This window comes from Stylophora pistillata, chromosome 6 (assembly GCF_964205215.1).
Source record: "Stylophora pistillata chromosome 6, jaStyPist1.2, whole genome shotgun sequence".
NCBI classification, from domain to species: domain Eukaryota; kingdom Metazoa; phylum Cnidaria; class Anthozoa; order Scleractinia; family Pocilloporidae; genus Stylophora; species Stylophora pistillata.
In genome coordinates this window covers 35411584-35438044 of record NC_142524.1, presented here as the reverse complement: position 1 = coordinate 35438044, position 26461 = coordinate 35411584, and the positions used below count along the sequence as shown (strand labels likewise).

The 26461-nt window shown below is 40.3% G+C and overlaps 2 protein-coding genes and 1 long non-coding RNA gene across 4 annotated transcripts in view; 2 read left to right on the top strand and 1 right to left on the bottom strand.

Annotated features, from left to right (window-relative positions):
• LOC111347295 (uncharacterized) overlaps positions 1-2526 on the top strand; it is a 28183-nt gene extending 25657 nt beyond the window's left edge. Inside the window, 1 exon segment of the mRNA XM_022954555.2 lies at positions 164-2526. Within this exon segment, the coding sequence (XP_022810290.2) occupies positions 164-251 (88 nt within the window). The 3' untranslated portion in view covers positions 252-2526.
• On the bottom strand, positions 403-26407 carry LOC111347688 (protein unc-79 homolog). Of its 2 annotated transcripts, XM_022954914.2 has the most exons (38): positions 26077-26407; positions 24995-25115; positions 24424-24569; positions 23605-23775; positions 22804-23043; positions 21675-22005; positions 20621-20818; positions 19831-20266; positions 19625-19713; positions 19206-19329; positions 18427-18687; positions 17948-18248; positions 16790-17079; positions 16255-16403; positions 14783-15402; positions 14042-14200; positions 12968-13385; positions 12464-12686; positions 11948-12134; positions 11154-11570; positions 10670-10765; positions 9891-10242; positions 9596-9634; positions 8811-8926; positions 8230-8315; positions 7018-7182; positions 6759-6824; positions 6425-6535; positions 5898-6002; positions 5716-5793; positions 5541-5633; positions 5121-5293; positions 4597-4783; positions 4242-4289; positions 3900-4028; positions 3458-3535; positions 1944-1991; positions 403-1177 (listed from the first exon to the last, which is right to left on the bottom strand). In XM_022954914.2, exons 1-38 carry the CDS (start codon positions 26111-26113, stop codon positions 1019-1021), a joined length of 7047 nt encoding a protein of 2348 aa, XP_022810649.2. In that variant the 5' UTR covers positions 26114-26407; the 3' UTR covers positions 403-1018. The 2 variants fall into 2 exon arrangements, with proteins under 2 accessions (XP_022810649.2, XP_022810654.2); XM_022954919.2 differs by lacking the exon at positions 10670-10765 and having other exon boundaries at positions 26077-26406.
• Positions 8933-9959, top strand: LOC148729601 (uncharacterized). Its single transcript, XR_015988956.1, has 3 exons — positions 8933-9100; positions 9266-9350; positions 9825-9959. It is a non-coding gene; the product is annotated as an uncharacterized LOC148729601 (long non-coding RNA).
• Positions 26408-26461: the final 54 nt, after the last annotated feature.

Below are 26461 nucleotides of genomic sequence, written 5' to 3'. Positions count from 1 at the left end.
GCGAAGTTATTTAACATTTCCCAAATGCAGGCGAGGCATTTTCGCTTCAAATACTCTGTTTACAGGACCAACGGCAACAAAATTAAAAATAAAAACATATAGAGGAAGTAACAAGGGATGTTATGACCAGGTTGAGACTTTTTTTAAATATCTCTGTTATCAGAATGGCTGGTGGTCCTTTTCAAGAACCTGGTGTTCGGACGGACGCAGCAGATTGGCATATTGAATCTTGGAGACGAAAACGACGATAACATCGAATTTATAAACCATGAAGGAAGTGATATGGGAACTGACAGTTGCATTTTGCTCGAACGACTTCCCAAGCACGTATTATTTTTATGTCCAGGAACAATTTTTAGCGGGGGAGTGGGGTGGGGGGGGGGGGGGCTGACAGGAATGGAATTTCTTCAACTTAATTTCCTTTATTCGTGACATATTTACATACTTAAATACATTATTTTTTTTTTAGAACTGATCAAGTAATGCTATCCTCATTGAATTAATAATAACTAATCAACTTAAATCATACTTCTGGCGATTTTACCGTTTATCCAGGGAATAATTGTAATAATACTGAACATCGTTTAAATGTAACGAAGTTAGCTCTCCCACTCATCAGGAGCTGTTAGAAGCTTAGTTCATGGTAGCTGTCAACTTTTAACTAATTGTATAACTTGGATATATCAACAAAGTTGAAGTAGTAAATTGGCCACCGTAACGATTACAAAATCTGACGTTTCGGGCGTTAGCTCTTCGTCGGGGCGAAGGGCTAACGCTCGAAACGTAAGCTTTTGTAATCGTTACGGTGGCCAATTTACCACTTCAACTTTGTTGATATATCCAAGTTATTTCGTTACTCCCACCGACGCAGCCCCAAACAGTCTCTTTCGAAACTATCAGCCTTTTAACTAATTGTACCTTGCAATAACTGCCTGATCATGAAACGAGCACTGTTTCCTTCAGCAGAGAACGTCTTCTTGAATCAACATTATCAGATCGAAATTTTTAAAAAAATCGTCTATATACTATTGAACAAAGAATTATCGGGTGATTGTTCTGCGAGTGCCATCTTGAACTGAAGTTGTTTCAGCCACTTGGTCAGTGCTGACTTCGTATCTTTGATGATTCGCTTTCGGGACTGAGCTTTGCGCAACCGCGCATGAGCAGCGTCCGATTGCTAAAGAAAACAAGTCAGTTCGAGTACTAAACATAATGATATGGACCGCGTTTATTCATAACTGAGAGTCATTCAATAATAATATCTTTGTGTTATTAACTCAATTTTGATTGGCTACAAGCACGCACCTAATTCATGCTAGCTTTGTTGTCACACCTTCAGACAACAGCTTGGGACTTGTTTTCACTTACGATGGAGTTGGAGTGGTAATCATAAGCGCAGAGCAATACGATCTACTGAAAATCAAACCCACGGAATCGGAAGAAAAATATTGGTACCGATCCAGTGAAAACTGGACTGTCGGAGTCGTGAGCCTTTAGATGGCCGGAGAACTGGTACTGTGATTGCTTAGTTCTTCCACTTCTGCGAATCCAATCTCATTTTCACCTGATCTCAAGCGGAATCGGAAGAAATTGAAACCGTTCTGATTTGTCCGTCCCCGATTCCGTCGAGCTTATGACTCCCCTTACGACTCCAATTTTTGATTTTTCACAATGCTGGAAGCGCTCTCATGACTCCGACTACGACGACTCCAACTCTGTCGCCTGGATCAAATCAGTGTCGTAAAATTAGTAATTTGGGCCTATTCCCCCATCCCCTATTGGTTATGAACCAAAAGCATGTTGGATAAAGGCATTTAATGAAGTTCGACAAATACCCAAACGAAAACAAATCTACTTGCCACATCCTGCGGCATTAACTGAATATTGTAACTACACCATTTACGGAAAACCAAACTTACACTCCTTTTAATACTATGACTAACCTTTTGAGAGAAGCAGTAAGTGAGGATTGGGTACCACATCGGATACAGCTTATTGAAAGAAAGAAAAAAAAATCTTAACTGTATACTAGTTTTCAGTGAGGCCTTAAGATATTTTAAAATTGAAAAATTAAAAGCAAATCTTCGTGCTTTAGCCAATCCGTGACATCATCAGCCTCGATGATGATTTCGGCATTAGGTGCTCTTAAAAAAGTGTTTTAAAATTGTGTTTGATTTAAAAACGTGATCAATAAACCCCTTCGGGCGGCTGGTATGTCGGCTGATGATGTCCACGGAGGCAGCGTGTTCGAGTGGTCAGCGCGTCGGACTCGCAATCCGCTGCTCCCGGGTTCGAGTTCCGCTCTGACCACTACCTGGATTTGTTTGACGGCAGCTCCGAGATCAAATCCTCGGCCACGCTTGTAAATAGCCAACTGATTTGCCTCTGGCCAGTTGGGATTCTTAACGATTTATGTTCAATTTAAATTATTTGTTTCTGTTGTTTATTGTGGGCCTCCTGGAAAGTAGCTTGTAGCTAAGTGTGGTACCACATTAAATAAAGAATTGTTTTTTTATTTATTAAAAATGACTATTTGACCGAGAAGCGAAGCTTCGAGGGTAAATATGAAATTTTGAGGACAACCTCTCAGCCAAGGACATTATCAGCCGACATACCAGTAAGCCAGAACGGGGTTTATTTATTTTATAACCCTCCCACTGATTTTCACATCGCAATTAAACTGCGCGTAAACACAGTAAAAAAACAAGTGGTGATCTGATGGCAAATGCGCGTGATTGACGCAAGCAAGCAAGTACATTTGATTGGTTTAAATAACTTTATTTTCAGTGTGATTAGACCAAAACTTGACAAAAACTCGAAAACTTGGCGCTTTTGGTTCACATTTTCCAACGAGCTGTTCAAAAACTTGACTTTTGCGACCAGCTCCTTAATGTCACTATCGCTAGACTCAAGAAAACGAGTTTGATTTCTTTCCATGTAAATAGGAGAACGGAAAAGTTGAAACTCTTGTGTTGACTATGTTTCTTTTATACCGAAAAAATCGGAGGACAAATATCGAAGCAGACGGGGGTTATTGCGTGATAACTGTCCTGTGATTTTGCACCACGTGACGTAAAGTAACCAATAAAATCGAGCCGAAATTAATGGGCGGGTTATGAATATATATATATATATATATACTAAAAAAAAAAAATGAAAACAAGACAAAGAAAACAGATCATTGATGTTCGGTTGTGGATACGAATTTGCATTCTCGTTTTGATGACATCTCTTACTCTCCTCCACGTTGGAGGTTTTACCAAAATAAAATTCGTATCGACATGTGGCCAAGCAGTTTCCTTTAAATAGGTGACAGTTTGGCAGGGTAGTGTCCTTTCTTCAACACAACTTTCAAACGTTGCCAAAGCACATTTCTTTGCACTGATCGCGATTGTGTTGCATTGTTCAACAAAAGAGAAACATTGTTACCTTCATGATTTACTTGGCACATGCTTACCTTGGGTAGAGGGGTGGAATTGCACTCCTGAAGAGCTTCCAGTAAGTTCAGGAAGTGGTGACTCACAGTTTGTGTCAGCTATTGAAAAAATCAAACTTTCTTTAAGTGGACGTTCAACATGATCATGGAAAACGAGATAGTTTTCTTTATAATATTCCTCTTCCTTTAGAATAACTTCAGACCCTGATAACTTGTTAGTCACTCCTTTTTTTGCCCGATATACTCGTCGTTGAGGGGGGACACGACGAACATTGATCATATAATATGATTGCACGGGTGAGTGTAATCTTGACAAGAACTGTTGAATCTTTCTTTCGAGTAACGTGAAACTTTTAAATGTTCCCAACCCTTGAGCGTGTAACTTTCGCTCCACAAACAGCAGCTCAACTTAATCTGTATTGATTTGCTTAACTGTGCATCGCGATGTACCACAATTCCTCACCTCCTTAGCTTGCGTAAGAAGATGCAGAATTCCTGGAGTCACTTTTCCCCAAAACTCCATGACGATAGAGGCTGCATGTGTCGACGATTCGCCAGGACTCTTGGTTTGATCACAGTACAGCGTCCACAGCTACCAAAATGACAAAAAAGTAATGTAGCTTGTTGTTTCCATTGGTTTAAGTCCGTTTTCGTTTACAATTCCACGACCGACCACAACGCTTCCAGAGGCTTTTGTTTGCAACATGAACATAATCCAATATCTTCTTTAAGCAAGCAGCTGTACCGTGTGAAATATGTAATCATTGGTTGCAAAATAGAAAGCGAACGATTCCATTCTCCTTACCTCACAAACATTAAACGCATGATATAGGGCAGACTTGCTCAAAGGTTCCTGAAAAAGCAGAGGCTGACAGTGTTCAAATAGGGCAAATGAATTTCAAACAGATGATTTAAATGAACCTTGGTTGAAATATCTTAATCCTTGCAGCCCCCCCCCCCTTCCGTTCCCCTCTGTCCCTTACTAGAGGGAAAGAGGGAAACGTCAAAATGTTAGTTTGGCAGGCTAAAAAAACCTTTAAAGGATAACTCATTTACCATTAGGAATAAGGAAGATAAAAAAGACACACATGGATTACAAATCGATTATGGAACTTTATTCTACATTCCCTTTATCAACTCCAAAAAACCGGTATACTGACCTTAAGCTGTTCCGCAAAGCTGAACAGAATTATAAGCACGTAGTCTGCAATATGCGTGTTCTCCTCAAACTTGACTGGGTGACAGTTGACGTGAGTATTGCGACAATGTACGAAGTGTGACAATGAGCCGTGCAGTAACCAAGCCAGCAGTCGCATATGTGTCACGCAATCCAGCAATTCTTGACGCCTGTAAGAGATAAAGAGACAAGTAAGGTGGAAAGATGATCAGCGCCTAAGCTTCCAATTTGAAAGTCTGAGATCGAGTCTTGGCCTAATCAGTGTGTCGTGTTCTTTGGCGAAACAATTTACTGTCACAGTGCGTCATCAGGAGTATAACAGAGGTGCCGGCGAACAATCTGGGAAACCTGATGAGACACGAAGGAGGGGGGGGGGGAGGGGGGTAATATGTGACGGACTAGCATCCCCTTGTGGAGTAGTAATAATTGTGGTCACTTGATGCTATCAAACTGGGACTCTGGAGAGTTCAAGTACGGTGCAAACTGAAGAGCACAGTGAGAAGTTACCCCAACTGTGTAGCTGTTGGAGGACTCTTGAGCCATGCCAGTGCCTTGTTGTGCATTTTGCTGTCTTCTGTGTGTTTTGTTAGCTCCAATGCCACCAGCTGAGATACACTGGCTTTCAGATCGATCGGCAAAGTTGTCTGATGCAGGTTTGGTTCACTCAGTTGGCGGTTTTCCTGTTGGAAAAGACGAATGTCGTTTCTATTAAACAGATAACTTTATAGCTTTTTATTTCAGTGTCAGATCGTACCGAATTGAAACTTTTCGCCTAAGCACAAAGTCAGCTTCACAATCCTCATCTTTGCTCTTATGACTTCCGCCCTGGCTGTCGAAACTTCAGTCGCTGTCATCCACAACAGCTTTCCAAAGCTACCCTAAACTGGACTTTGAAACAATACAGGCGATTGACCTCCTATCACTTACTTTACTAGATCTGGCGGTAAAATTCCAGTCCCTTATAAATTCAACCGCTTCTCCAATGTACTGACGGACGCAATCAAGGGCTCGAGTGCGTGACTGTGAAGAAAGAGAAAAGGTTTTAAGAACGTGAAAAGTTCTAAAAGTAACGCAATGCAAGGAAATGTCACACAATTCTCACCCCAAATGGCAGATCATAAGGTGCGTTGTCAGATTCGCTACCAAAACTGATCCTGCTGCCAGCATCCACAGCGACAAACTATTGAGAGACGAAGTTTTAAAATTAAGCATCTCGTACAGAGACTGATGGAAAATTAAAGAGGAAATTATCAAAGTTTTGTAAATGGCAGAGTAACCATGTACCTGAAGTACAGACTGGAGGTTCGTGTCGGGAAGTGAAGAACGAAACTTAACAGCATGGACCAGTCCCAACACAACAGCACGAGTCAAAAACAGTTTGTTACGCTCCTGAAAGATTTAAGCCAAGAGAAAAAAAAGAACAAGTAAGTATGATATTTCATTCAGATCAGTCTGAAATTATAAGTAAAAGACTGTAACGTTCTGGTTTGCGCGCTGGACTCCGGCTTCGAACCGGGTCAATGTGTTATGCTCTTGGGCAAGACGCTTCACAGTTACAGTGCCTCTATCCACCCAGGAGGGTAGCAAACCATCGGGGGAGAGGAGAGGGAAATAGCAATACTCCCATGGTGCCATGGGAGTAAACTCCAGCAAGATGACAGATGATGATACTTGACCCTATCTGATCTTGAATCATTCCGCAATTAACAAGCCTGTATCTTATGTGGGAAAGACACGAAACGTGCGTGCTTTTTGGGTCGAAGAACTCCATTGACAGACCGACATTTTACGCGAGAGAAATACTGGCACACCTTGGGAAAAGTCTCGGTGCACTTCACACAGAGTTCCAGCAGATCCTGAAGCTGAAAAGAACACTTGTTGATGGCGTAACTGATCAACTGAGCGAAGGACGGCAGCAACATCTGAGAAAATAAACGAAAAAACGAATTAAGGGAACAATAAGGCTTGACTGAAGTCGAGCGAATAATGAAGCATAACATTACACTAGATATTTAGGATTTCTTTGCGCAGAGATCCTTCACCTTGAAAGAAGAATTCACAATAATAAGTAGCGCAGACCTTTAGCAACAACTGAACAATAAATAAAGCAAACATATCTTTTTTGAAAAAGTCAAATGCTCTCACCTTGAAAGAAGAACTCGCCGCATTAAGTATCGCAGTCATGACACGAAATGTTGGTGTCACATCGGACTATAAAAGAAAATAGGAAGACAAAACAAGATTGTTAAAAGAAACAAAACGATGGTGGAGGACACCAAAACTCTTTTTATCAAATAAAATCCGTGCGCAGAGAGGTGGTATTCAGTTGTGGAAAGCCGTAATTAGCGCATTTGACTCCAAATTACTGAATTAGGACATCACTTACTACAAACACGGAACTTACATTTTCTTGCAACACCGAAGGCAGCTTCCTAAATAACGCTTCGAAGTGAGACAGCTGACTCTCCCAGGCACTCGTGGGCTCACGTGAGGCAAACTGAAAATAAGTGTCCATGTTGCTCAGCAACACCAGCACGCGGTCACTGAGAGTCCTGGACCCAAGAACATCCTAAAACGGATGGCGTATGGCAACTTAGTAAAATGTTTCGACTTAAAATTAACAATAACTCCTTTGGTTACAATGAATATATGAAGTTCATATATTTTGAACTGCGGTTGTAGATACGTAAAATGCACGATCCTCGCAGTAGAAAGCGCTATTTATGTAATTTATGTAATTTTCGCTATTACATAAATAGCGCTTTCTACTGCGAGGATCGTACATTATACGTATCTACAACCGCAGTTCAAAATATATGAACTTCATATATTCATTGTATCTGATTTATCATCACGGGTTTATTACGAATCAACTTAACGGCCTGCTCCCAGTTGGCGTGTTAGCTCAATTGGTAGAGCGCTGCACTAGTATCGCAGAGGTCAGTGGTTCGAATCCCGTACAGGCCTGATTTTGTTCAGGTCTGATTTTCGCTATTACCTAAATAGCGCTTTCTACTGCGAGGATCGTGCATTATACGTAAATAACTCCTTTCCACTTCAATTCATAGAATTGTTTTGATGTAAGCTCTGAGAGTTCAATGTCACATCAGACAATGTTAAAGTGAATACGTATTTTTACTGGTTCAACACAAGGATGGAATATTTGTCAAGAGGTTAGAACAAGGAAATTTTGAAAGTTAGACCTTTCCGATTTTGGGCCGTATGATTGGTTCTTATATGATAAGCGTCATATAGATTACCAATATCAGCAATATTTTAAGCCTACTTGTGCATGTACATTAAGAAAAATTACACACTTTGAGCTCGGTCGTAGACTACAGAAAGAAGTTTAAAATTTTCTTAAGCGAAGGACTCATTTAGGAATTACGGGTGTCTATCAAGCAAACCTCCCGGTTTCAACTAAATAACTATAAACAGTGCTTGGACAAAGGTTAAAGACGGAACCACGATGTACTTCCTTTGATTCGAATATTCTGTCTGTCAACATTAACAGTGATAAAAACTATACACTTTCCCTTAAATCAACATCCAACTGAAGCTTTCAGACTGGTTACCAATACAAAACAGAAGAAAGGTCGCTAAGATCTTACAGTACCTCCAGCAAGTAAGCTATTGGAGACATTTGGTCAAATGATGAAAAATCGTTCAAGGCGATTGCAACAGCTTTGAGAAGTGTGACATCTGGAAAGAGAAGACAATCCAATAAACGAGTGCCTGTAACTGATGAATTTAGTACTAGTGAATTTCGGGAAGTAAATCAACCAAACAACACACAAGATTTCTAGGAAGAACATTTCAGTCACAGAAACAACTTTCTTTACTGTGCAAAGCCGAATAGAAAAGAGGGTTGGCACTTGTAACTCATAAAAGGAATTGTTGAAAAGACTGATTACAATAACTTTGCGGAAGGTGTTCAAGAACTTGTAACAAAGACAATTTTGTAACAACCTTTGCATGCGACCTGGTAACACTCTGTGTCGAAAAATCTTGTCCACAATTAGAAGTCATGACACAGTTTTATAGTTCAGTAGCAGGGTGTTTTTAGAGAACCTTTCCAAAGGAATTTTATTTCAATACTCCAGACAGCAAATGACCAGCTATGTGAGGAAATAGGCATAAAATCGCTGTCTGTTGAGATTAGTTACCAATGAAAGCAGTGCACAGTTGATTTATTACCTTTTAAAGAGCTACGGAACAGCTCTGAGAAGATGCCGTTCGGTGCAAGCTTGATGAGAACACATCTCAGAAACTGTTTGGCAACTTCTCTTATTGAACCAGGAATAAGCAGGTTACTAAAAATTAAGAAAAAACTTGAGATTTGAGTCAGTATTAGTATAAGAATATTCGGGAAATAAAGTAAAATATAAACAACACTATAAATAATCGAAAAAATGTGTGTTTGCAGCTTGTATCGGACCGTTTAGCTGGCAGCGTAACCGCGAAAATGAGCACCGGTCATCCTCAAGGTAGAGACCTTTAGCAAATCACATTTACATGATTCTGTATCTTGTTCTTCTTCATTGGCAGTCTATATCTGTTTGTATTACATGATTGTGTTTATTACTGAAAACATACAGAAAAAAGGTAACAAAAACAAAAAAAGGACGTAATTGCTGTCTTTTCTTTCTCAGGAGAGATAGTTCAAGGGAACAACAGCAAGAGCTGAACACTTGGAATCAGAATTTTTGGGGGAAACAAAACGAAAAATTCAGTAAGGTTGGATATGTCATTTTCTATGTCTTTAAAAATTGCTGCTCGATTTTGGGGTCTAGAGTTCAATCTTCAATGCGCAAACAAAACCGCTTGCAAAGCAAGCTACGTTTTCACGAAAATAAATTCACGTGGTTCTAAAATGCCAGTAACGGCGATGTGGTACATTGCGTGATGGTTTCCAAATGAAATGTTTTGTTGGCAAAAATTTGGTTGTTTTTCATAATTCAGTAGAATTAATAGCAAATTACCTTTTCTCTTGCCAAGCAAACATAGGATGCACACACTTCCTGAGAAGTAAAGTAAAAACAAGATCGTATGAGAATAATGAACAAGGAGCTATTAAAATCGATGTGAATGAATACTTTCATTGCATTTGGAAAACGTTTGAAATGACAACGATAAGATACTCTTTGTGAAGTCACAGCTTTCAGTTCTGGAATAGTCCTGAATTCTTTTTTTTTTTCCTTTTCTTTCCAGGCTTCTTGTCTCAAAAAAAAACTAGATATCTCAAGGACCTATCTTCAAAAGACCCCTTTACCTTACCTCGCAACACACTCTAGCATTCGAAGTAGGAATGGCATTGCCATTGAGGGGCTCTGATGAGCAAATGTAGAAAGCACCACAATACATAAATTGAGGGTCTCCTCGTCAAACTGTTCGAGAGAGGTCCCGCACTCAGGGCAAGAGTCGAGCTCCAGGTCCCCCTCAAAAGGGTCCTTATAAATGGTCCCTTCCAAGACCCTGTCAAAAGATCGCGTCGAGTGGCTGGGTAACAGTTTGGACTTTGAACCTTTTCGGTTCTCGACACTGTTGGTCCATGTCGAGCTTTCAACGCTGCCCGGCCGGCTCCAGTTCACATCACGTGTTTCACGACTGCAAGTTGACTCTGTGGAGACTGTCATCAGGAATAACAAAAAGTCATTCGTGAACTAAGTATTTATCTCGTCTCCAGGCTCCTAACAGTAATCGCAGCATGTTATGTTTGAATTACATTTCAAATTCGCCTATTAATTAATCTACGTGCAAAAGTTAAATAATACATTTTAATGAATACTCATGGGTGGTCATTAAAATGTATTATTTAACTTTTGATATTTGTAAATTTTCATTCCATCTGAAATTTAAAACTGATAAGTTGGGCAATTTAAGACTGCTTACAATGAATGAAAATATTTTACGCTACAATGTTAAGAAGTGCAGATAAAACCTGTATTTATCTATATCTTTTAGAGGACCTGACAAGAGATCTCAGTTAAATGCGCTCAGGTTAACACGTTAAATAGTTTAGGATTTTATCATTTTATGCGACTGTCGTTACCAACCATTTAAATGTGTTGACTTCTTAGAACGCAAAGAAAAGTTGAAAAAACTTTGTTTACTTCCTGTGTTGCGGCGAACACGCCACGAGAGAGGACGAGCTGAAATAATAGGAACATGGTAAAGTAATTTAAAAGTTAGTTATGAAATACTGTAGGCTCCTGTATTTAGAACTTTTGGTGCCAAAAGTATTGGATGCTTAAGAAACAAACAAACAACGAAACATTTCCACCAGTTAGAAGATATTTGAAAATCGTATTTCTTTGTTGTACTCATTATTCTTTATGTTTTGTTTTAGGGGAAGTTATTTAAAGCCCGATGCAACTAACGACACTTTAACGACAGTCAACTGAAAATAACACGGTGCATGTTGTCACCGGGCAACAAGCATACTACGATTAAAAAAAAAAAAAATACACCGAAAGCGGAAAGCTATTTTGGAGCATAGATTGAATTAAACGCTACTTCAAGTACCAGGCGCTATCGTACCTTTCCGCCCTTTGTTCTCGGTTCCAGGCGTCCCCTCTCCTCCAGCCTTGTCTTCCTCGCGCCTAGAAGCCGGGATTGATCGGAACGCACCTCCTGTATACGCCGACATGTCCTGGGTTGAGGAGCTGGAAGACAAAAGTCGCTCCGAAGAACTAACGCCACCGAACTCATTAAGGTTAGTCTCGGGTAACCGTCGGAGATCATGGTTCGTCTCCGAAAGTTTCTCGTCTTTATCTTTTTCATCTTCGATTTTCTCCGGAAACTTTCCGGTGTTAAATGCTGAGGGTGAGGAGATCTGTCTTTCTGCATGCCGCTTGTCTTTGTTCTCGTCGTCACGTGATTTGTTACTTGTCACGGAGACGGGTAATGACATTTGTCTGTCGGTGTTCTGGCGACGCAGAGGGCTTCCTGGAGGGTCTGGACAGAAGAAAAAGCAAAGCAAGTCTAACAACTATCGCGATAAACCTAATAAATTGGTAAGAACATTTAGTAAGTAAATAAAAAAGTTAAGGAGCGGGAGAGTATCTAGGTAGGGGCGAAGAGAGGGGCGACAGAAGAAGGGAGGAGGGGCAGGGGGGAGTTAGAATGGTTATGGTTTCCAAAAATTATTGTTTTTCTTAAGTCGCGCTGCATGCCTACACTGCATTCTCAATGGCTCTCGGACCTTTATCAAAATTTTTAAGAAAGGGCAGATTTATCCTGTTTGACATTTATTTGAAGACCTCAAAGATTACATCAATAGAGAAATATGGATTCTATTAAGAAGAATGTTATTTTGAAGTAAGCATTGCTACCTGATCGAATGGACGCATCTCCTGGTCCCACAGAGAACGACTCCCCAAATATGGACGCCATACTGGCCCGTTTTGGAAAACCTTCTCTGGGTCCCTTACAAACGTGATTCTGGGCCTCCAATGTGTTTATCACAACTTGAATGAGATTCTTCGTATCTCGTTTATGGGAGTCTGCGTGAAAAGGATACTGGGAAGGAAAGAAATCAACTACGAGTCAGCCCTGGCATGTTATGTTGCGTTATTTTCCAGGTACGTTACTGTTATCTCCTACGACCCTTAAAGCTCATCACTGTCCCCGTTTCCATAGCATGAAGCAACTAGCAGCACAGCTACTCCCTTGCAGATAACTGCCTCACCCCCCTACCCCCTACTCCCCACCCCTCCCCCTCCGTCCTCCCATCGCGTCTGTTTTTCCTGACAGTTTGCTGGTAACCATTTGCACTATTAAATCAGAAGAGGTTCTGCTCTGCAACATAACTATAACTTCAGGTCTTTTTTTTTTAAATTCTAGCTTACCTTATACAATATTATAAGACAAGCCATAAGCCATGTCTGACGCATGTCTTGTGGCACTCTCACAAGTGAAAACTCCGGGACATGCGTTCGTTTCTGAGGCTTAGGAGCCGCACAGAACAATAAGAGTTGCAGAGTAAGGTTGAGAAGTTCATTGCCCCATTCTTGATTTTGATCCAAAACTTGCACAATTCCCGCCATGTAGGCGTGAAATACTGGGAACAATCTGCAAGGAAAAAGTTAATAAGCGCCTCATTTCAAGGTTGCTACGTAATGAGCAAGATAACATGATAATTCTTGAGTTGGATCCCCCGTAGGAAGAAGTCCTAGCCATTAAACTATTAACGGCGGGCAGGCATTTTTTTGCAAATATGAATTTGTTTCTAATAAAAAGAAAAGTTTTTAATTAGAGACGTGATGAGACAATCGAGACAATCAATCGTACCCCATTACAAATGCTTTGATGTGAGGCCAAATAATATGCAGAAAATTGATGAATATCTGTACCTTAATCTTCGCGGATTGCCGGTGAATTCTCCAACTTTAATGTCATATCCCATCAGAACGCCTAGGTAATGACTCATCTGAATGACCTCGTAGCTTTCTGTCCTCACAAACTCTGACCGCTCCCCTCCCCTGTTAGCTCCAGGGTAGCTCAGGAAGTCCATGACCAACGTGACCAGCTGATGAGTGGCTTCAGCCTCCATGCTGCTACCTTCCTGACCAACACTCAGCAGCTGACTGAAGGAGGAGTCAGTGGAGGATACCGACTGGCGGGAGCTCTCGTTATCCTCCTCCTGAACAGTAGGGAGGTTGGACTGGATGCGGCCTCCAAGGAACATACGGTCTGAGATATCGATGGATACTGACTGATTCACAAAGCCACCTGTCCGCCGCTGTCGGCCGCCACTGGAGGACTTCTTACCTAAGAAATAAAAAGAAATGAACAGTTTCACGATCTAGATCTCAGAATCAACTTTGCCGATACTCTGCCAACTGGGCTGAAGAGAAAATGCTGGAAAATCAAGCCATACACTAGGTTCGTAGGTGACAAATGTCTTGCAGGCTTCTATGAATAGCAATTGCTAACACGTCTTGTAAGAAATAGCTCTACATCGTCGCAAAAATGGCTGAGAGACAGACATTAAACGTTCAAGACTTGCTCTTTGATGTTTACGTGAGGGAAGTTTGAAATCTCTCAAGCTTTTAAATGCAAGACACATAAGTAAGATTGTTCATCTTAAGAAAATGAGATGGAAGTCGCGTGATTTTCAGTACAATATTTGAATTTGTCTGCTGTCTGCAGACTGGGGGAGTTTAATGGTAAAGAATACTCATCTCCCACAGCCGAAAGACTAAAGACTCTTACCTGCAACCACATGTTTTCGCTAAACATTTCAAATCTTTTATCAACAATTAATTAAAATCGCTGTATCTACAACTGAACACATCAAATGTCACATTTTCCAAACAGAAAATATTCCAATACCAAACTCTTTGACAGGTATGACACAAACGAGTTTACGTTTTACCCAGAAATGGACGATTAATTCTGCCTCTCTGCGGAAACTATGATATTACCTTCTGATCCCGTTGACACCTGTCTGTTATATGAGACTCTCTCGCCTGGAAAACGAAAAGTGTAGCTACAACGAAACGACGAAGAGGTTCTCCGAAGCTGACCCAAGCCGCTGCGAGCCATCAGGGATCTGGTACTGGGTTGAGAACGCAGAACAGGAGCTTGAGAGAAGAAAATCAAAGGGATTAAGTAATGGTCAGTTTAGTAGCAAACATCATTTGCAGGATGCCTGTCCAACCTCACGGCTGCACACATATATGAGACCGTTCATTCATTAGGTATGAAAGCAATAAAGCTTCATGCTGGGATATCCCTTTTAGGCACTACTTTTTTCCAATGTCATATTCAACATGTCATGAAGTCTACATAACAGAACTGCAGAAAAACTCCAAGGGAACGAGGCGCTGGTTCCCAATCAAAAAAAGCTTCTATAACCTACGTATCCTCTACATGTTCCCTTCTTCCTTAGCCTAAGGATATCTCGTAGATATCTACGCGATTAAACACAAAATCAAATTGTTAACCGACTTTTCTACAAAATAATCGTCTTCTTTCTTCAGTGTGTAGTTTGACGCAAATTATTCTTCCTAGGAAAAATGTGTATCGGTCCAAGAATAGACCGTCTTTTCCTTTTTCAATTGCTTTAAAAAGGATGCAGAGATTTATAAGACATCGGTAAGTAAGCTGGAAGAAAACCAGCAGAACATATCATTAACCCTTACATAAACAAGTTAGTAACAAACCGATTTTTCTTGCCGAATCATTCCCTCCATCCACAGACGCTTCACTGCTAGGACTCGTTGACATTGCCGCTGTTCCAGATGCGTTTCGTCCCCTGGGACTCCCCAACGAAACAAATTCTGCGTTTTCTATCAGGAGATGTTTGAAACGACTGATGAAGAACTTTCCACATAGGGGGGTATGGAGGGGTAGTATTCGGTGCAATATCCGACAAGTGTGGATTAACAGAAGACGGTCTCGAGGCACGGCATCATATTGGTGCTCAATACACTTGTAAAGGACCTTTAACGAGCCGGCTCTTATGGTGCCTAACATGTAGACGGCCCTTAGGTGCACTGGCGTGCACATGTCTTCAACAGCTCCTACTAAATATGTAAAACAGTGCGCCAAGGCAGACATAGTTATGTTGTTTGACTTGACGTGTTCTTTTTCGAGAAAACGCGCGATGATGGCGATTTTTTCCACGGCAGATGACCGTTCTCGCCAATCATCGTCGGAGAAAGCGCTCTCAACCTGATCACAGAGTTTTTCAGCTCCAAAAGGAAGACAGATACAGTGAAGGAGAATCTGTACACACAGATGAGACATCTCTGAGTGTTCAGCCTGTAGAAGCTCCCATATACTGACAAAAGAAGAGCGACATGAAATTTGACTTAATCGAAGATAACCATACAGGAAACTTAAACAAGAAGGATAAAATCAAAACGCCATTGTAATCAAAAGCAAAGTGACAATTGGCGAGACAAGTGCGAAGCATTGTTGTACGCCAATTCCCCCCATTGTATATTCTTAAAAAGGTTACAGATATCCGTCGTGGTGAACACACTGGTAAAGTAACACGCTAATAAAGTAATCAATTTGCTTGTTCCACGAAGTAGTCACTATTGAATTGTGTTACCTTTTCTCCCCATACCTAGAGTTAATAACAATCCATTTAATGCAACCCTGCTTCACTGAAAGTTAGCTTAGTTAGCAGTTATTCGCCAAAGTGGAGGTGAAAAGTGGTGGATATTTATCGAGCCGCGAAGCGGGGAGGCAAATATCTACCACTTTCACCAACACAGAAGTGAATAATTGTTTTAGTATATTCCACACAGATACCAAAAAAGGTAGTTTATCGTTGTCATATGTCAAAATATGGCCGAAACTTATATTGTTGACGCGCGATTCTGTCTCTTCAGCTGCTTCTGTGAATAGTACTTGGGTCACTTCCAAACAAGCCAATCAGCGCGTGTGAATAGCAATATTCACCTGTTGCTGTATCTACTAGTTTTTTTTTTTATGTTGTTCATTTTCAGCCGCAATAAATTCAGTAAAATCTTAAAATCAGTCCAAAAATCAAGAACGTTAGTAAACGAATTTGATTTTCAGGAGGTCAACAACAAGGGCAATATCATATCCTGATCAAACAAGACTGGCGAACACTAATATAATAGTCATATTATACAGTATCACTCTCACACTAGTTTCTCACTTTGGGATAAAGAAGATCTCTTGTAAATAAGCCAGGAAATCTGCATCGGCATTCATGGCGATCCGCATGTAATCACCGCGCAGTACTAACACTTTAAGGCACCTCAAAATACTTAGCTGGACATTATGGTCCTCCTGGCGGGGGAGCTCCTAAAGGAGGGACACAGAAACAAGTTACAAAAGTGCATCCACTTGGTTCATTCTAAGGGACCTCAAGGGTTGAAGATCTTGGGTGTCAAGTTAGAAATGGACAATTAGAGACAGGAGGCAAGAAATCGGCGGGTATCGAGATCTCTACTGTAAAGCAAGGAAAAGTAGAGAAAGATGAAATACTTGGCCACATCCCGCTTGGGGAAGCCTGATAAACCTCGTTCCTCAGAGAATATTCGGCGAACGAAGTTGATCTTTAATTAACTGCTGATTTGAGCGCAAAAATTCAAAAAGGACATACTTCATAAATCCCTGTGCAGATTTTCGAAAATTTTGTTGAAAAGATACCAGGCAAAGTAAGGTAAGTGCTGCAAATAAATGTTTACCTTAAGAAAACCGAGCAGCAAATTCAGTTGAGGAAAATTATCGCAAACCGCGCCCCAGTTGCTGTTACTTGTTGCACTTCTCCACGAACCAATGCCAGCAGACATACTGCGCATGGCCGCAAAAGAGATGACATTTTCGCTCAACTCTGAAGGCGTGTCAGCCTCACTGGTAACATTTGCGGGCTCAGGATCATTGTCACCTTGATAACTGTCTGTGACGTCAGGAAGGTCTTGTTTAGTCTCAGTAAAGACTTCTTCTTCGATTGTTTCCACTTGACTTTTGTTTGATGCTGGAAATCAAAGAGGAGTTTAATCAATAACACAGAGAGCCCTAATATTAAAACTTTAATTTAAAACCCTCTTCAAGTGAAATTACGATGAGTCAATTTGCGCATGTCAAATTAGGATCGTTGTTAAACCAGAAGGAAAAGAACCACAATGGAAGAAAAGGCTAAAGTAAACGCAAGTTTTATAAGGATTAAATGAAGAACCGAAGTACGTTGAATATGTTTCCATGCGCGGGAAAGTGGATGACCGAGTGTTTAAGTTGGTTTTAATTTAGCACCTTATTGGTTTAGAGGTGGGAGCGACCAATCACATGACAAACTTCAGCAAAACCGATATTAACCAGGATTACTCTCGACATTACGTTTTGTAAAAACCAAAACCAAAGTTATCACAACGGCCAATCAGAAGAAAGGAAAGTATCTTTAAGAGCCAATCAGAACTCAAAGTAGAAACAAAAAAGTACCTGAAGCGCGGAAAAACGCGTTCGACGAAGACGCGATTGATTTCATCAACTAAGTTGAAATTATAAATTAGCCACCGTAAAGAGTTAAAAAGTTGACGTTTCGAGCGTTAGCCCTCGCTCTGACCAAGGCGAAATGTCAGCTTTTTAACTCTTTACGGTGGCCAATGTACAATTTCAACTTAGTTGATATTACCAAATTATCTTGTTACCCCCACCGACGCAGCACCACAGTTTCTTTAGAAACTTACCCCCTTTTCTCAAGTCGTGATTAGTTTTTATTTTTTATCTGATTGGTTGAGAGAGAGTGGCACGAGAGCGAAGCAAAGCAAAAACAAAGCAACTGTGGTGATTTTCGCCTGTCAATTGAAAAATCGCTTTAACTGAAAAGAAGTTCTCTTTGGACTTACACAAACTCCTATTTGATATTCCTTTACTACTTGACACACTTGATTTAAACAGTCCCCCATACGTCACGTGACTTAACACGTCATCTTCTGGTAACGCGACTCCCTCAGGGAACACAGTCTCCAGCAACATGTGCGCAAGCTTGAACCATATGTCAGTCATGTTACACATATCACAAACAGTTGAGTGGTCGCCATGGCTACCAGCCCAGGACAAGTCCAGCATGCACTCCAGAAGTTTTTTTATGTGTTCTCTTTCGGAGCTGTTGGGGACATGTTTGTCACGAATATATTGAATGTTGACCTACAATACAAACACAACAGTACTTCGTTTTTCAAATGAACTTTACCAGTGAGTTAGCCTCTCTTGCAAAGTAACCAAAGCATATTCTTTTGCACGGTTTTGTGAAAAACTCGCTATTAATGTACTTGAGTCGCACATCACAACCCTGAGCATCACTTCAAACCGTTGCTTAACATACCTGTTTAACCAGTAAATCTAGTTCCATGATGAAACAAGACAGGTTTGAACTTAGCTCGCCTAGTTCTGACAACACGCCACTGACCGGTGTTGAAATAAGCGAGCCCTCAGCGGTTGGAGTCATCGGTGACTGCACCGTGAAGGTTGGGAAAGGAAACATGGTGGTCACTCCTTCAGAGAACTCGGATGAGTTTTGAACAACCTTGATAAAGATACTGAGCAGCATCTCAAGCGGGATGATTATATCCAACTGTGATAGAATCTATAAAAGCGAAGAAAAAATACCTTAAAACGACACTATACAATAGCAGTCTAAACAATTTCACCCCCACGACCTGAATATCCACTCTCTGCCCTGTTTGTCATAGATAGTCTGATAATTTTAGCTTTGATAATTCAATGCAAAATCAAAGAATACTCCTTACTCGATTATTTTCTTTCTCTCGTCACCTTTCTGCTTCAAAATGTATTTTGATTTTTTTTTTTTTTTTTTTGGGATCATTCGCCTGAGTGAGAATGATTTTTTTTTTGGATCATTCGCCTGAGTGAGAATGTTTTAAGGCGCTGGTTTCGCTGATCTACATTTTTAGCACCCCGAGCGAATAATTATTGTCTCAGGTGTCGAATGAAAATTCAATTGAAGGACTTTAAGGTCTGGAAAGTTTTATGTGTTTATTCCTAAATCAGATCAACTTTACAGCAGTTTATTCGTCTCTTATCACATCGTTGTGCCCTCAATGAATTGAAGTAATTGAAACAAGAAAAGAAGAATTTGTTTACCTGAAGCCACGTTAGTGCCTCAACCTGATGGCGAGGTACAGCAGACTCAAGTGCTTTCTTAATAAAACCCAGAGTAATTTCTGGGGTAAGTTTATGTGGTGTCAGCAAGGGGTCGAAGATTTTCCTGAGAAAGAAAATATAAAAATTCAAAACGAAAAACTGAAAAGGGGAAACAAATAAAAGCTACAACCACGTTATCAACTACATCAAGCCATTTTTCTTCACAAAAAGACTGTTGTTCTGCTGCGGTAGGTACGTGTTTTCTTGTTACCTTTGATGGCCAAATGTATCTTATGAATCTTTCGAAACTAAGGCTTTTCCTGCAAAAATGATGAAAAACTACTGCCTTGTACTTGCTAACAATTTTGTTTTCTCCTTTGTGGACAAAGTCCCAGGCCCAGATTGTTGGGTAAACTCACGTTAACAACACTTTAAACCTTCCCAACTCTTCAGGTTGAACATCTGCCTTAATCGCTTCCATCCACTGGGGCATAACAACATCCCAAATCTAGGGGCAAGAACGATAATAAAACATTTCAACATGGTGCAACAGCCTTCTGTAAGCAGCGACGGGCAAAGGCTGCGAGGGAACCAAAAGCAACAAGAGTCGCTCCTAATTACGCACCTCGCTGGTTACAATATTGTGAGGTATCGCACAGCACAAGCGATGAAGTCCCTCCATGTGCTGCCGTTCTTTACTGGACATTGTATCCCAACATCCTCCAACTCTCACATATCCCGGAGGATCAGGGGACAGGCATGCGCACAACAAATCGAACTTGTTATCTCGAACTTGCGTCAGCCATCGACAGACATACTGACTGGTAAGCCTTTTCAACAATTCGCCGACGTAATCTCGTCTGAGAGTCGAGGCTGTCTCGATCCATGACAGCACCATGGACACTAGTCGGCCCAGTCTCTCCATAGATTCACACCTGGCTGGTTCACTGCATACTCCGACTAGAAGCCACACACCCAATCTACTCAGCATACGTCGGTTGTTGATGTCATTGTCTACATCGTCTTCAAATTCATCCTCCTCGAGTTTACTCTGGACTAGTCTAGGGAAATAAGGAATTTTCAAATTTCTTGTAAACACACGAAATTGTTGTTGTTTGCTTTCTTCATATAATTTATCACTCCAAAAAAACCCAAAAAACACTTAGGATCGGAAAATACTTAGTGATGTTCAGCTTCCAAGTGTATTACGGCACATGCCACTGGTGTGACTCGATTTGTGGTTTAAAATAAACACGGATACATTTTCTGTATAATCATGGATGCGGGGTGAAGCCTAACAAGTAGGTATTACACTGTAACTACACGTTGAAACCAACAAACGACCATCCCTGTCCAACCATCAGTTTTCTCTATTGTACTGAAATCAAATTCAATTTTTACAATGCATCGTATACCCCATGGCCTCATTCCTTGTTTTCTGACAAGGCTGTGCTTCTCCGAGCAGGCGAATGACTGCCTCAGAGGGGTAGGCTTGGTCTGGGCCCTGTAGAGTCCAAGGATCTGGGAACAAGTTCTGTGTCACATGGTGATACCCGTCACCAGTGCTGTGATAATTGGCGTGGCACGCCTGACACATTGTCAAGGGCCTTAATCTGTAAACAATAATGAAAACTATTAGGTTGTCACTCAACTTTTTTGTGATATATCTATCGATGAAAAAAAAGAGATCAAGTGTTAAAAGGCTACTCAACATCATCTAGGGTTTCGTTAAGAAGTACAGTGTAAACCAAAAATAGAATTTCCACAACTGAATAAAAAATAGCACAGGACACCAAAATTTATCAGGAGAATTCCACACATTAGCCTGAGAATTCTCTGATATCTTATTTATTTACTGACTAAGTGGGAGGGCCGAACGCGAGAATATTTGACTCTAGGTCATGAAGCGCGGACCGGGTGTGTGAGGTCCTTACATCAAGACTAAGTAGACAATATTAGGGACTTTAAGCAGTCAGGACGGCAACGCCACGGTTCTCGTTGCCGTAGCCGTCGCGGGTTGCTTAAAGTCCCTAATTTTCCCGTCAGGTCCGACCGAAGTAAGTAAGTATTTTATCATAAGACTTTTAAGCTCCGAAAGAATTCTACGAGGAAAAGTGTTCCTTTCTTTCTTTGAGCCACACTGACAAGAAACTCAACATACATTTGTTGTAAAACGTGACTCACTTTCCCACTTCTACTTTATTTTAAGTTTAAGTTCACAATCAGAGTTCCCTTCTTCGAAAATGCCAAGGAGCCGCGTGAATGCGCGCCGGACAGCAACAAGCTCTCGTCAACCCGTCCAGCTTTCATTATGGTTTTCTACTGAATATACGAGCAAGTTCGTATGGTTTATGTGATTAAATGCTTTATGCACATCGCCGTCAAAACCTTGCTTTAAGTGGTAATTTTATCCCCTTTTTCACGATGTCGCTGAAATCCTTGAGGGAGGGAGAAACGTTTAGGATCTACCTGTTATCTTTGACGCAGCCATAAGAAAAACACATGACACTGCAAGGCTTCCCTTGTCCTTTGCACTCCTTTGTTTCACAAGTTGTTCGCATCTTGCCCATTGGCTGAATAATCTTTACCAAAAGCTTCTCTTCAGGGATGTCACGAGCAGCTACCTCGGTACATTTCTGGCAGATAAACACTGGAGGAGAACAGCCACACTGCGCTGAGGCAAATGAGGCATCCAAGCAAATTGTGGTTGGTGTATTTTTTCGAGGGACTGTGCACTCCTGGTTTTGACAGTTTGGTGGATGCCAGGGTTCATAGACAAACTGCCAGTCATCAGCTCCCCCTAAGAAGGAATCACAAGTAATGTTATATGACTGACAACCTGCCAAGAAAGAATCCCTATGAAACACTGTGTTTAAAACTAATTCAGATCCAAAGAAAAATGTTAAAAGAACACTACAGATACCTCTCACTCCCATTTCCTACATTTTTCATCTTTATCACTTCTGATTTTGGTTTAGAGCTGCTCATTGCCAGCCCTTTTAGAACCTCCAGTTTTTCTAGTTTCCTCTGGTTATCAAGGACTTAAAACTGCCTCTATCTAGCATATAGGGGTGGGATGTGTTCTAAAACAACACATTTCCTAACTGTCTTGATAGCAGCTAAGCAGAAAGCCAAACAAACCAAATTGACCCAGAAAGAAAATATGACTGGTTTACTTTCATTGTTAGTCACAACAATAATTCATTAATTATATTATCATTTGCTTTTATCACAGTTCAAGACACATTCTTTAAAAAAGTAGCCAATTTCAAGAGCTTCAGTTGCGCATTCTTTCCTTCGTTGCTGATGCACAAATTGGCTAATTTTCTGTTTTACCCCTGAAGTTAACATTCATCCAGAGTTTTGCAAACCTCTAAATTTTTCCATTTGAGTTTATCATGCATAAAAGCAAGGCATACTTCAAAGTTGTACTGTGCAGCAAAGTTATCAGATCATCAGTCTATCTCTGACACTACAAACAACTATTCCTCAAAATTCTGAGAGACCAAAACCCGAGAAAGTTCCAAAGAGTTGTTAGACTAGAGGGCAAAAACCTAATCTTTTGGGACAACAGTCCTATCATTGCCATGGGCCTTACCAACATCCTTGAGTGGATAATAGTGAAGTAAGACCTGTCCAGCTGAGTTAATGATTGGCTGGGGACCATAGGCTAGCACAGCGAGAATATCCACGCAGACGTCACTCTTAAATCTCATAAGTGTTTCAACAAACTGTGCATGCTGTTTACAATCAGGACAGTACTGTAAGATTGACATGATAAGGGCGGGGCAGCTCAGGGACGCATAACAAAGTCCACCTTCATCTGGCTCTAAAACATCTTTGAGACAAAAAAAATCTGATTCAAAATAAATTTTGTACAATGAATTTTTTAATTGTACAACAACCATTTTGAACTGGATACAAAACAATGTTTAAACTATTTTTTGAAGCAAACATTTTCTTTCATCTAAGATATTATTCTAAGAAAGATATATCGTGCCCAAAATAGGAATATTTTTTTTAGTTTTTCTGCTTAATGAAAAAAGACTGTCTGAGAAAATAAAATCTCTGCTTCTAGTAATATGGATTAAAAATTTATCTTATAGTGAATGTAGGAAATACAGTTGTCATGGCTTTGTGGACATAATATACAGAGTCCAAATGACATGAAAACCTTTGAAAAATAATTAAGTAACAGTATTTACTGGTAAGCTGAAACATTAACGCAAGCATCACTGGTTAGAAAAAATGTAAACTTTACTTTCGATTATTCCTTCAAGTAACTTTTATCGCCATCAAAATTCTTATGCTGCGAGAATTCTTATTCCAGTGATAATCAACCAGAAACATCTGATTCTTATTATCAAAACTTTTGGTAAAGATCTGAAGACAAAATTACCCAACAGAATGGGAAGAATGTAACCAGCCAGTAGTTTGATGATGTGGTTGTGAGTTTGCGGAGGCCAGATCGAAAGTGTCATTGCTAAACCCATCGGCATTGCATTAAGGTCTTCCTTTTTCAAGAAAGGAACCAATGATGCCATGATAGACAACACGCTGTCTGCAAAAGCTGATGAAAGAGAAAAAGAAAATCATCGAGCAAGTAATATAATCATTAATAAAAGGTTTGATCCCAGGACTAACAGTCGGTCGACTGTTCTGATCAACAGGATGACAGCACTCCTGAAATGGATCACTGTCAATAGTTGTGAGTGACATCTGGTGAGCCTGGTTTGCAAAAACTAATCAGTCAGTTTTGTTAGGAGGCTACTACATCAAACTGCAAGACTTACCTCTCAAGTGTTATCGCTAATGAAATCAAGGCAAAACTGACAAATCAGATTTTGCCTACCATATTTTTATAACACTTGACCAACATATAACTCCTCACTTGAATCTGATGGCGACTTTTGCTCAGGTTGCCAATATGCCAGTTACTGTCATCCACAACAGTTTTTTCAGGACTGAACCCTTGCTCACAATCACACCACAAGTTCATTTCTTATTAGCGAATGGCTGGAATATGTTTGCCAAGGTTTAAGAAAGAAAATTGAGTGAAACTATGTAATTACTTTTGGATTAATCCAATTTTCTTTATGAGAACTTGTTGTACAAATTACTTTTGAAAATGATCAGACAGACTGAAACATTGGGGGTCACTTGCACTTCAAAATTTCTTGGCTAAAAAACAAACTACCCACTTTGTCTAAACATCTACCTTCAACTCCAATCTCCACAACTGGAACAACATTCACAATTTTTTCCAGAGCTTTGTAGAGTCCTGTGTAGTCCATACTGGGGTACTGATGACGATCAAATGAATGCTTGTCTTCTGTTAATACAGGGCGTGTCTCTTTCACCAAACTGATAACAAACAGTTGAAATAATATATAGATTTAGCCAAGCCTAAAAGCAGAGCTCGCATTTTTTTTTCCCGTACGTCTCAAGGGCACAACGCCTTGCCGCGGCCAGGACTAGAACCCGGGTTGTCTGACTCAGAGCCCAGTGCACTGACCACTGGACTACTGGACAAAGCCGTGGCGTTGACGTGCCTATGGTACAGTTGACCGTGCATGCTAAAATTAGCACCTTGTATGGACGCCTGTACTGACATAAGTCCATACTTTTTCAGCTTGATGGGTTACTACTACCATTTTGTATAATTATGGGGCTACACTCTGCAAGCTCTACTATTAACATTACGTCTTACTGCCAGTAAAAAAATTAACAACAATCTAGCATTTCTCTGATTCTGACAGCTTTAAAATGATAATACAATGTAGTGACACCTTTGCAAAGTTTGCTGAAACCATTTAAGGTAGTTGGCAACATCATTTCCTGTGGGTAATGGATATGTTCTTCTGTCCAATCTGTTGAATATTTCTTTCAGGCCATGGACCTTAGCATTGACTGTTGACAGAGGATAAGTATTACTACTAGAGCAGAAGTGGCAAAATAACAACTGTAGTATTTCAAATTTGTTTGTGGAAGATGCTAAACAAAAACATTCCTCATATCTAAATCATAACTTTTTGGTAGCACTGTTACTTTTCAAAGGTTAACAGCACAACGAGGAAGGCATGCAGTCTCATTTTCTGCAGTTGGATTAACTGCTGAACAGGATGATTAAGAATGGTGCAACATCACAAACGTCCAACACACTATAGATAGGGCTCATCCTTGATGTAAAAACCTGTGAAGCTCACGAGTGACGTAAAGTAAAGACAACAAAACATTATAAACAATAGCGTGCAGCAAAACAATACCTCATGAAACAAAGAAAACCTCATCGGGTTTTTACACCGAGGATGACCCGTAGATAGAATAATAATTTCGAGTAAAATTAAATTCAGTGCATTTCCTTTGATCGAGAATTATGATTATATATCTGGAGCTAAGGGAAAAACAACTCATGCCAGCCTGGAACCAATAAGACCTAAAATTCATCAAACTACAACATATAGACATATGTATATAGCAAAACAGACACTAAATGGCCAGCTTCAAAATAAAATAATTCAAACTGGATCCATGCTTGATTCTGAATGAACCGATTCTGTAAAATTAAGGCAAAAATTTTATATGCTTTGCCCTTGCCTTTGAGTGGTCCATATGTGAAGAAACCACAAAACAGATCGTATTTTTATACATAGAGTACTACAAATGTGACATAATAAATAGATCGATGCTTTGTTATTTTACCGAATCTGCAGTCATTCTTTGCATTTGCGTTAACGGTGACGTCACTGAAACAGTTTTCTTGACTCAAAGGAGCAACCGGTTTAGAAAAATCGGCACAACTGTTATTGATGCTATTAAGCTATAGCACAGCACAACCTTGGTATTTGGTTGACTCATCAACGATACTTACATTGATCAGCTCTTGTTGACTTCAAATGCCTAGACATTACTGTTCCTCTCTGTTTCCGCGAACAACGATGATCAAGAAGAGCTGAAGATAGAAACAGCTGTTGAACTCAAAATTATGCCGCCGCCATCGCAAGAGGTCGGAGGACCACTACAGATCATGGGCGATCATGTTTACAAATCAGGTCTATGACAAAGTAATTTCGCGCCATGTCTTTGCTTTCCTATAAGCATCAAAACCCAGCTCTTGTAGTTAATCTAAGAACGACAATCGCACTATATACGAGCACAGTGGTACATGATATAAATTTACATAATGCCCTAAACAACTATTTTCCATATTTTCACCTGATCATGGTTTTGTTGTCGTATGAGTCGAAACAAAGAGT